The following is a 12,051-nucleotide window of genomic DNA, read 5'->3' on the forward strand; positions in this document are numbered from 1 at the left end:
TTTACACATGAAGCTAAAAGATGAGAGAATTTTCTGTTGTGTACACCTTCAAAATGTAATTTATGTCATTTGCTGCTGGTGTTACCACCATACTGAGTCAGTAGGAATCAGTAGCTTCCAGACTTTTAATTATGCAGACATGGGGCTCGGATGCCAATTCTTCACACATTGTCAAGGAAGGGCATTTAAAAAGCAAAACAAGACAAAGCCCAACTACCAGGACACCAGTGGCCAGGCCCACACATGCCTCCAGCCTTCTTCCTATATCCCAGCCACCTGGCCCTTGGTTTGGTTCCTATCCCACAACTTTAGCTAAGCTCTCCCTAATGCCTGGGGTCCCCTCCCCCAACACCTGACCTGGCATGCTCCTGGCTCTAAATGGCAACTGTTAATGCCTCCAAGACATTTCCCTTCAATCCAAATCAAGGCCCTTGTTACAATTTCTTGTTAACTCTCTATTTTTCCTTGAGGGCACTGAGAATGATGAGCAGTTATATACAACATTTGTGTCAATACTTATTTGTGCAACTGTCAAAAGCTTCTCAGGGCAGGGCCCCTCTCTGTGTTGCTCACTGCTGTGCCCCTCAGGGCCTAGGCCTGCTATCTGACATGGGATGGGTACTGATATGTGAAGGAAAGGAAGGCTCAGCCCAGTGGCTTCTCCCTTCTTTGAGTCCAGTCAGTGCTGGGGTCCTCCTCCACACTCCACCATGTATAAGTGACCCCTCTCCTCCTTCCTAAAAAACAAGCTCAAGGCCCACATTTTTTTTCCCTTCATGAATCTCCCCGGCACATGCTGCCTCTTAAACCACAACTGCCATAATTGTTAACATTTAACGGTGTGCCTACCATGTGCCAGGTACTTTATGTATGTGTGTGAGTGACTTTTCACAGCAGCCCTGAGAACAATCACCATATTCATTTTACAGATGAGGAAACTTAAATTCAGCTTATGAGTAAATGGCCCAAGGCCACACAGCTAGCAAGTAGCAGAGCCAGGCTTTAAACCCAGCTCCTGTCAGCTCCAGAGCCTTTGTGCTCCCTGGCCAGTCTACTCTGCAGACCCACAGCTTTCCTGGCTCCCTCCTGAGGACCAGAAACATCTCCAGAGTCACTCTGCTTCCCTGGCCCTGTAGGGAACGGCCAATGTGACCAACCTACCAAGTGACACACATGCTGAGGGGGCAGGAGCTCCTCTGACCACATGAACGACACAGAAACAGCCAGCAGCAACCTGGGCTACTTGTCACCTAAGGGATGGACCTGGGCTCCTCCTGGAGTGCTGGGACTCTCACCCCAGCTGGACTCTAGGGGGCAGATAAACACACCATCTGGGGAAAGAAAGGTGTCTCTGCCATGAAATGAAGATGGCCTTTCTAGAAAGAGAGGAAACCTGAGCATACCTGAGATCGGGACTCATAAGCCCTGGAGTCCCTGTCGTCATCTCTGTCCATTTCAAAGCTTGTTTTCGCCACCACAGGAAGGGAAAGATCCCGCTGAGGCATCCCTGGGAAGAAAAAAGGCATCAACAAGAAGCAGGGCCCAGTCCATCCTGCAGGTCCCAGGTTTGTCCCACTCAACTATGAAGCCAGCTGGGGTGTGAGTGTATGACAGCAAGTGCCTTTCTCTTCTCTGCATTCTGTGGCAGCCTCTGAGGAGTCCCATAAAACCAGTGGCCCTACAACAACCCAGACCCAGGGCAGGGCCAGGGGCCCTGCCTCATCCTTCTGCTCCCAGTCTCGGAGGTGGTTCAGATTGTGCCCAAGCTGTGTGGGTCCAGGTACAGTGCCCACTAGCCTCATCCTTCGGGCACAACCTCTGGGTCTCCCCAGCTGCAATGTGTGACAGGGAGATGGCATCAGAGACCGTCCCACAGGGTCATGGCTCTGAACAATGCCTAATGTGTTGTGAACCGTCACTAAATGTCACTCACTCCTGATATCCTTCTCCTGATCAATTTTAGGGTGCCCTGCTGCCCACAGCAGTGTTCTCCAAGTCCAGGAAGAAGAGGAAATGATTTCCAGCAGTATGGACACCAACAATACACTGGTGTGATGATTGATTCCCTTCCAAATCTCAGGCCTGGTGCTCAGATGTGGCACTTCCCTAACACTGCAGGAAGTCATGGCAGACATTCCTAGTTAACAATATCGTTACAATGTGTTTTTCATTCTCGCCTTCTGCCTATGGCACTTCATACTAGTTTTCAATTTTTGCAGTGGCATAGTCTTTCATACAGAAACTTCCAGTTTTTTTTTTTTTAATGCACCAGCTTAAGAATACTGAGCAAATAGTTTAGGTGACAACAGGTCTATGTGGCGAAACCTGTGCTGGTGGTACCGAGTGGAACTTCAAAAATACGAGCCTTGGACTAAACTTTTGGGGAAGCGGAATATACTCCAAATGGAGCAGCAGAAACTTCGAGGCCCTGGCACTTTCCCCTTGAACCTGTGCACAGCACATGCTCTATATCTCCTACTGCGAAAGAAAGTGGTTAAGACTCACTGCTTCTTGGGTTCCTGGTGTGGGACCAGCGGTCTCGTGGCTCCATGTCTCTGCTTCTGCCCCTCCGGTCCCAGTCCCGGTCACCTAAGCAGGTGAGACATTCCAGTGGTTAACAAAGCTCTTCGACACACCTGTTTTTCCTGCATGTGCACAAACACCCCTCTGGAAAGAGATGCTACCCTCTTCCCACAAGGAGATGGATCCAAAACAGAGAGCTCCAGGTTCCCAGGCTCATCTGGCCCCTTCTTTATCATATACCTGCAACATGGTTTCTGCAGGCTTTGCCCAAGTGGGGCTTGCTTCCAAGCAAGTTCCAAAGCTCAGTCCAGTAGCTAACCCCCACTTCAGACTCTTTGCTGGCTTCCCAGTTCCTAAGGGGCTGAGTCCACATTCAGGAGAATGGACTGCAGACCCTCTACTGTCTGGCAGCCGATCTTAAAGTACATGTTATTCTACTACAAAAAAAACAAAACCCAAGAAAACAACACACACACCCTCCCTGAAAGCAGTGCTCCCTATAAAAGCTCACTGAAGCATCTTTAATGAACCTTCCTGAGGAGGCTGGGGGTACAGCTGGAAGCAGCCTGTTGCAAATTCCAAATAGCTTTATATACTTTATTGTTGAATAAAACGATATTAAGTATTTAAGGTGTCTGTTTAGATATAAAAATGTCTCATTATGACATCAATTAATTTACCCTCTCCTCAGATCTCTGAGTGAAGCTGACCACTCGGGGATGGCGGGTCATCTTCATGGAGGCCCCAACCCACCGTGTCTCCATCTGGAAGCATCTGGCAGCGCCTGCCCATGGGTGATCAGTGGGGATGGGTACTCACCACTGAAAGAATGGACTGAGTGAGGTGGTGAGGACTCTCTTCTGTTCCGGGTCATGTCGTCGTCGCTGGTCACGTCACTGTTGTTGTCGTCTAAGAGGACACCGGTCGCCAAGTTACTATCTCTGGCCCACATTCTCACAATAGTTCCCCCCAATCCCTGAGCCGCATCTCCCTGTCACAGACACACATGGTTGGAGTGACCTGATCCTGACATTTCTGAGCTCAAAACCCTTCAGTGGCTTCCAACCACTCCTGACATACTAAAAACTTGGTGGGGGGAGCATGGTGGCTGTGACCACCCTGACCTCACCCCCAGACACAAACAGCCAGAAGGCAACCTCCTAGCACACCACACCAAAAAGGCAGGAGCCATAGGAGGTTTTCTCCCTTCTACAGAAGTGTCTCCTTTCCCTCTCCTGACTCAGGATGGTGGTTCTGCACTAGGGAGGTTTTGGCGACCAGGGGATACCTGGGCATGTGTGGAGACACTTTTGGTGGTCACACCCAGAAAATCATGATGCAGCTCAATATCACACAGTACACAGGACATCCCCACTGCTGCCCAGGACAGAGAGTGATCCAGTCCAGACCATGTCAGAAGTGTGGAGGCTGAGAGCCCCAGGAGACACCTGAGGCCTGCACTGACCACCAACACCCCGTGGAGACTCTCACCTTCTGGTTGGTACATCTCCTTGTAATTCTCCAGCAGAGTGACGAGCTTCTCACAGTTCTCCGGCTTTTTTGCTCGCACCCAAGGCTTGAGCTTTTCAGGGATGATGGTCAGGTACTGCTCAAGGACCAAGAGCTCGATGATCTCCTCCTTGGTGCGAGTCTCCGGCTGCAACCAATCGAGGCAGAGGTTTCGGAGTTTGATCAGGGTCTTCCGAGGCCCAACAAATTCCACATAGATTAGGTTCCGAAACCTCTGATGAAAAAACTCAGAGTCAGTTGGACCTTCTCCTATGATGACATCCGGCTCCTTAGTCAAGTCACTGTCTAGCTCATACAGATTTGGGGCCCAGGACTTCTTAGGTTTGGTGGAAGACAAGTGCTTTGGAGGCAGCATTTCTCTAAGTAAAATTTTCACTGGAGGAACCAAACATGAGTCAACAGGAAAGACGCAGCAGCCTGTGACCGTCAGTATTCAGGGACCTGTAGATCGTAAGGAGATATACACATGTCCCAGAAGTTGAAGACCAGGCAGCAGTGGAGGCCACCTTACCAGAGGCATCGACAATGCTTTTGGGATATGGGAGTCCCCAGTAAATAGGCAAACAACCACACAAAGTTGGCCTCAGCACAGCAGTTACAAGCATGACCCCTGGGTTTCACAGAGACCTACTCGAGGAGTTAGCTCGGCTACTAACTTGGGCTACTAACTTGGGACTGTGGGCAACTTGTCTAATGCCCTAGAAGTCTCTCTGTAATCTAAGAAATGAGAATAACAGCACCTCCATCCCTTTCAGAATTGTGAAGCTTAAATAAACTAAGATACCTAAAAAGACTTAACTGCCCAATGCAAGGCACAAGAGAAATATTCAAGGCCCTAGACGTCAGCATGTTTATTAGCAAAAATGAAAAGGGGAAGTAGGAGTTGGGGCAAATCCTCCCCTAACATTTCTTCCCTTAACACAATTATTAAAACACAGTATACAACATGTAAAAAATGGAAGACCACTCAAAAATATTAAAAGTACTCAACTCTAGGTAATATGACATTATTCCCTCAGACAGTGAGAAGTGACCATTGAGCCTCTTGATGCTACTGCACGTTCTTTTGCCTTCATCAATCTTGACAAAGGTCTAATCTGTCTAAAAGAACCGGCTTTCTGTTTTGACATTCCTTTCTTACTGTTTCTTTACCTAGTTCATTTATTTCCTTCTCTTTATTTTATTATCTGCCCCCTTCCATTTTTAAACTTTTGAGATTGGACATAAATGTAAAGATTTTCAATCTCTCCTCTTTTTTATGTAACCAAGTAAAGCTATACATTTCCTTAAAGCATTTTTGCTATTATTTGCGTTTTATTGCGTATTTTAATGACTGGTCAGCACATCTGGTGCAACTAAGGCAATATGGGAAAGAAATCTAGGTCTGGGAGCATAAACTACCTACTGGCTTTACTTCCAGAGAAGAAAAAAAACCATATGCAACAAAAATTTTCTCCCTTTGTTTTAAAAGGAAAGCAAGTTTAAATTTTTTAATTTGGAAAAAGTCTAAAGGAAAACTGAAGGTGTTTCCATTATTCAGAGTCTCTCATTAGACATTATCACTTGGAAATCAATGTGGTAATCACGGTAAACTCATGTTTACTCGTCTCAGTGATGGGCTCCCACTTCCCTCCCTATGCAAACTGCCCTCCCACGCTCTCTCCTGCATGTTATCATCCCATGGAGCTTGGGCACCATCCAATGCAAATGCCTCGATCCTGAAGACCTTAGCGACTGGACTATTTCCTTGCTGCCTTCCTTCATAGGACTGAGAAACCACAGAGAGCACAACATAGATAATGCTCTGCTGGGCAGAAGAATCCCAAAGCAAGGGAAGGCAACAAACCAGAGAGTCCAGGCTCCAGATGATTGGTGTGACATTTCAGACATGGTCACTCTAACCCAGGACAGGGCAAGAGCAGAGGTCTGTGCCTGTGAGGGAGACAGGCAAGGGCAGACGGCCCAACTCTGTTATGTGGCAGACAGACTCAGGAGAACACTCTGGTACCTGAAATGATACTAGCCCTCATCCTCAGGCAACAAGATACCCTCAGATATGTAATCACCTGTCTGGGAACAGGATCCTTTCTGGAACTTCAGACCAAGCAGCTATCCACAGGAACAGAGTCAAAACACAGGTACCTGCAGAAGTTTTAAAGGAAGAAATACATAGACTAAGAATATGAAAGACATGTAGAAGGAGTGTCAGAGAATTAACTCCCCAAACAACTGGGGACTCAAATAGCACTGGGGTGATGCCTTCTATACCTTCGGGGAAAGGCCATTCCCATGCTATATAAACCATGCCAGACAGGAGAAATAAAAAGCTTTCAAACTGTCTTTATGAAACCAGAACAAGTCAAAAACGCAAGACAAAGATATCACTAAGAAACCACGAACCAAAACTCATGAAAGCAGAAATAAAAGTCTTAATGCTGCTATTATTGAACATCATTCTATGCAGTTCTACTCAATTACAATAAGACAAGAAAAACACATCTGAGGCACAGAGAGAAAAAACTAACGTTCCCTTATGTAAGATCTATATACATATATATGCTTCTATTCTGTGAATTTCTCTCCCTAACAGACATGAATTGAAGCATAAAGTACCCTAGGTGAAAGCTATATATCAGAATGGTAGGCTTACAGAGTTCAATAGGAAACCAATAATTTTTTTTAAAGAAAATACAAATAGCCCAACCTGACTCAAGAAGCAGAGAAAAATATGACCACTAGGGAAGAAATCTAAAAAGCTGAAATAATGTAAAGAGCAACTTCCCAAATAAACTTTCTGTGAATAAAATATTTACCGTGTTATAAAAACCATTCCAGAGCACAGAAAAGAGATGGAGGACTTCCTACAATTAATTATGTGACCACTTGAATGCCCATATGTATCTTGTCACAAGGTGGATGCCAACTTCTGTGCCAAAAAAAATAAAACACATTGCTTTTCCTCAAGAAATTCAGGATTAAACATACACAATCTTCCTTTAACATGCTCAAGATTTTCTGACCAGGCCAATAGAACTTGGCCCTTGGTTAATAGAAGCCATTGAAAAATGGAAGTTATTTTTTTAACAGAAAAACCTTAAAAAAAAAAAAATCAGACCTGAGCTACTTCCCACCATGGCAGAAGAAACTCATTTGGGAGTAAAGAAAGGCTTTGGAAACAAAACAATCAATCATAAAGCCGGGCAACATATGTTTGTATGCACGGGAAGAAACAAGTACACTCATATACTGCCTGTGGCAATGCAAATTTTATCAAAATTAAAAGTGCACATATCCTCCTCTTCTACAAATTCTACTTCTATGAATTTACCTCAGAGATATGTAATGACCTATGTGCAAGAATATATTCATTGAAGTGTTGTTAATAGACAAGATATGTTATGTTTGTATAATGAATTACTATGAAACCCTTTAAAATAAGGCAACTCTAAATAAATGAGTATGAGATGGTCTCCAAGATAGTTAAGTGCAAAACCGGACACAGCACTGTATACAGCATTCTAAGAAACTAAAAACAGATGTGCTTACGCAGATGATTTCTAGAAGGATATATAAGAGACTATTAATGATGACTAATTGCAATTGCCTCTGGGGAAGGGAACTAGGGGCCAGGAAAGGGAGGGCAACTTACTTTTTCATTGTATATTCTCCTTTTGTTTTTTGTTTTTATTTTTATTTTACCATGAGCATGTATTACCTAGTCAAAAAAATAAATTCAAAGTTAAAACAAAACAATAAACAAAACTACCAGTAGAGGCCTTTAGAGGTTGTGCTACTCACGGAGCGGGTGCAGGCAGCCGTAACATCTTTACACTGATGCTGAGCCCAGGCTCTCCCCTCCTCGCCTCCCTATCACCATCCACAGCTTGAATCCATGGTCATACCCTAACCTGGCCATTAGCAGGTACATGAAAGTCAATTTAGAAAACCCTAAAGAATCAACTTTGAAACCTGTTAGACCCAATAAATACTTATGATATTGCAGTTGCAATCTGAATATACCCCTCAATTACACCCAACAACTGTCAGTACATAAATACAATGCCATCCCCTATCTTGGCAATTCCACTTCTGAAATCTAACTCACAGACCCATCTGCCCATGTGCACAAAGATATACAGTTCAAAAGTGTGTTCACAGAAGCACTGTTTACAACAGCAGAGAACAGGGACAGTCAGGCAAATGCTCAAGCATAATTCCAATGGCAGAGACCACTGAAAGGCCACCACGTGGGAGACAGGAAAATAAAGATGGGCCCAACTTTTCTGCACTATAAAAACCAACCAAAATAAAAACCAAGCAAAAAGGGAGGGGGAAAAGTATTTTATAACACAGATGACAGTTAATGTTTGAAATGTAAAAGGCTTTTGGCATTAGGAAAAATAGCCCAATATGAAAATAAACAACACTAATACACAGAGTTCCTAAAATTAGTGATAATAAAGGCCGGTTACTTAACATCAAAAATCAAAGAAATGTAAAATATTACAATAAACTTTTTTTGACGTGTCGAATGGGCAAATGTTTAAAAGATGAAAATTGATGCTAGTGAGGGTGTAGAGAAGCTGGCTGGTGCAGGCATGAACCACATTTCTGGATCCCATTTTGGCCACTGTTTAAAGATACTAAAAAAAACACCTACTTCTTTTGAACAAGCAATTCTCCATTTAAGAACAAATATAGCCAAGTAGATAAAATGATAATAAGAAAAAAAAGCTAAAAAGTCAGCTGCAGCTGGGCGCAGTGGCTCACGCCTGTAATCCCAGCACTTTGGGAGGCCGAGGCGGGTAGATTACCTGAGGTCAGGAGTTTGAGACCAGCCTGGCCAACATGGTGAAACTCCATCTCTACTAAAAATACAAAAATTAGCTGGGTGTGGTGGCAGTAATCCCAGCTACTGAGGATGCTGAGGCAGGAGAAGCACTTGGACCCAGGAGGCAGAGGTTGCAGTGAGCCAAAATCGCACCACTGCACTCCAGCCTGGGCAACGAATGGAGCGAGACTCCATCTCAAAAAAAAAAAAAAAAAAAAGTCAGCTGCACACTATGGTTTAACCTTTGTATGTACAGCTAATTTCTGGTTTGTAAAAGGTAAAACCTTGAGCACAAAATAATGGCAGGTAACACATTTTACACATGGAACGGTGGGAAGGGACGAGCACCACTGACAGGGAAACGTGTTCTGTTGTGTTATTGCTATGTAACCACAGTCCTAACACAAGTCACATTAGAGCAACCCAGAGCCAAAGGCAGGAAGAGGAAATGCTGGTCAACCTTCTCCTGCAGGGCTACCTGACACAAGGTGGGCCATATGCAATGAGGTTAGCTGCCTTCCTGGCCGAGTGGCCCAACCCTTAGCCTTGGATTCATCCCGTCCTCTACTTGCTGCCCAAAGGGCAACTAGCAGTGGGGCCAGACGCTGAAATTTGCACCTGCCAGGGCCACACACTTACCTCACCCTGACTGGGGAAGACCAGATCCCAGGTGACCTTCTGTGACAGCGAGTCTGGCCAATCAAAAGCATAACTGCTCTACCCACTTGGCCCCCACTTCCCCAGGCCAGCTTCTCCATGGCAACAGCCACGCCTACCACTGAAGAAAACAGAAGATACGTGTTTGCAGGTGCTGAGAGGAAGAAAGGTCTAAAGGCTTGCCTGATGCTATCAAATGAAATATTAAAGCTGAGGAGTTAGTCTGCCTGAGGATGGCCTAAACGGGCCATCAATAAAAACGTAGCTTATTAATCAGAGCTGTGCTTGAAGATGTATGAATCCAACAGAACAACAGAGCACCTGTATTTATACCCTACCGCAAGGCCCCATGGGCAAAGACTCTGTTACCTTTTTCATCTCTATATTTTTATAGGTGTTCAATAAACATTATTTGCATATAGATGCAAAAACATTTAATAAACCCAATCTAACAAAGTCCAAATAATAGCCCATGATCTTGAAAGGCTATTCCAGGAATACAAGGAGGATGTCCCATCAGGGTAAACTGTTACATAAAGGATGAAAGGGGAAGGGGAGCCCACGAGCAGTATTTCAAGTTAAAAAACATTTGCAAACTTCAACAGCCTTTCCTCATAAATTCTTAGCAGAGTAAAAGCAGGAGACCATCTAAGCATTATAAAGACTTATCTCAACTAAATGCAAACAAGCATGTTATTAAACACTAAAGATGTTCCTCTGGAAGTGGGGACAAGGAAGGGACAGCTATACCACAACTACAATTTAACATGACCCTGGAAGTCCTAGCTAGTGCAACTGAAGAAAAGTATAAATATGGGGCAAGCATTATTTTGAACTACAAAACCTTATGAGTAAATACAGCAAGAGAAATAATTCCCATTAATAGCAAAACAAATAAATAAATCTCCATAAATAAATTTAACAAAGTTACCTGCAACTTCAAACAAAATTTCAAAAATTTACAGAAGGAACACAAAAATTAGCCGGGTGTGGTGGCATGCGCCTGTAATCCAAACTACTCAAGAGGCTGATGCAGGGGGGCCCTGGGAGGTAGAGGGGGCAGTGGGCTAAGATCATGCCCCTGCATTCCAGCCTGGGTGACAGAACTAGACTGAATCACCAAAAAAATAAAAAACAATAAAAAATAAAATAAAATAAAATAAATTACAGAAGGGCAATAAGTCTGAAATAAATACATAAAGACACGTGTATCACATTTAAAAAGCTCCTTTTTATTTTGAGGTGGGGAGTTTTGACAAACTGATAATCCAGTTCTTCTGGAAGAATAAATGTACAAGAATATCAAGACAACCCTGCATAAGGTCTATTTGGAGTGGGAGGTGGTTTGTCTGTAAAATGACTCCAACACACAAAAATAAAGTGATTTTTCCAATATAAGGATATAAGCACTAGGACATATATACCACTGGGCCATAACAGAGTCCAGAATTCAACTGTGTAAAAGTCTATAGACACATGGGGACTTAATTTATAATAAAGGACTGGAAATGGATTCCTTATTTAAATATAAACTAGGAACTTTCTTACAGCTAAATGGCAAAGGATAACTTTAACAAAAAAAGCCATGACAGGACCGCTAATACCTCAGTGTTTGGTTACTCAAGCATGCATTTCTAGAATTAGGGTTGGCCTTTGACATTAGGAAAGGCCAATATAACCACTGCTGGCATGGAGCCTCCCCTAAGAAATTAGGTATTTCAACTACACATCTCTGGAAGGCTAAGGCCACTAGGGCCAGTGACAAACATACTTTGTTCTAAGTAAGTTACTGCATCCAAAAATCAGCATCTCTCCTGAGTTTTCATTAAACAAGGAATGAAAACAAAGTATTCAGCAAAATGTTACATAACCATTAAGTCGTGTTGTCAAGGAATGTTACAGCTTTATTTTCTGATTATAAAAATAAAACACAGCACTACATGCAGGTATTGCAAAACATTCACCATAGAAACTGCAAGCCACACCCACTGGTTAACTTTGTTGCTATTAATAAATCTTAAAATCTATACATATGTTGTTCTTACTGCAAATATTCCCATTTATGTGTACATAGAGAATGAGAATGTCCACACAATGTAATATAATGCAGTTTTCAGAAAGCAAAGCTATAGATGGAGACCTTGAGTGTGAACTGTTTAATAAATGGCATGATCTCATTTATGTAAAAAATAATCAAACATATGTCAGTACATACAAACTAAACTGGAAGAAAACTCACATAAACTTGTATTAAGACTATTAATAAAATAGAGGAAATCTATCAGAATAAATGATTAATAATAACAAGTCTCTGTTTCTTTTTCCATCTCTATTTAAAATGTTATTTTAACTTCGCAATCAGGAAAAAAACTGAATATAAAAATGTAAGTAAATGCAATTACTGTTTCCTAGCGTGTTTGTTTTCCTTCCTGCCCAGCTTGTTACAGCACATCAGGCCCTGCCCTTTCTCTGCTGGGGTCCCCATAATACAATCTCCCTCTGACCCTTAA

The 12,051-nt window shown here is 43.2% G+C and overlaps 1 protein-coding gene across 37 annotated transcripts in view; it reads right to left on the reverse strand.

Annotated features, from left to right (window-relative positions):
- The window catches only part of LOC101133547 (paternally-expressed gene 3 protein-like), a 92,423-nt gene that overhangs the window by 48,042 nt on the left and 32,330 nt on the right, over positions 1 to 12,051 (reverse strand). For 14 of the 37 annotated variants that reach the window (XM_055370696.1, XM_063701686.1, XM_063701687.1 and 11 more), the window contains 5 exons: positions 6,120 to 6,195; positions 4,015 to 4,494; positions 3,343 to 3,432; positions 2,506 to 2,589; positions 1,404 to 1,507 (listed from right to left, as the gene is read on the reverse strand). In XM_055370696.1, the coding sequence (XP_055226671.1) occupies positions 1,404 to 1,507; positions 2,506 to 2,589; positions 3,343 to 3,432; positions 4,015 to 4,408 (672 nt within the window). In that variant the 5' untranslated portion in view covers positions 4,409 to 4,494; positions 6,120 to 6,195. Of the gene's footprint in view, positions 1 to 1,403; positions 1,508 to 2,505; positions 2,590 to 3,342; positions 3,433 to 4,014; positions 4,495 to 6,119; positions 6,196 to 6,866; positions 7,094 to 12,051 lie in introns of those variants that run through there. The other 23 variants (XM_055370697.1, XM_055370700.2, XM_063701689.1 and 20 more) reach the window with 4 other exon arrangements.

Source organism: Gorilla gorilla, chromosome 20 (assembly GCF_029281585.2).
Source record: "Gorilla gorilla gorilla isolate KB3781 chromosome 20, NHGRI_mGorGor1-v2.1_pri, whole genome shotgun sequence".
NCBI lineage: Eukaryota > Metazoa > Chordata > Mammalia > Primates > Hominidae > Gorilla > Gorilla gorilla.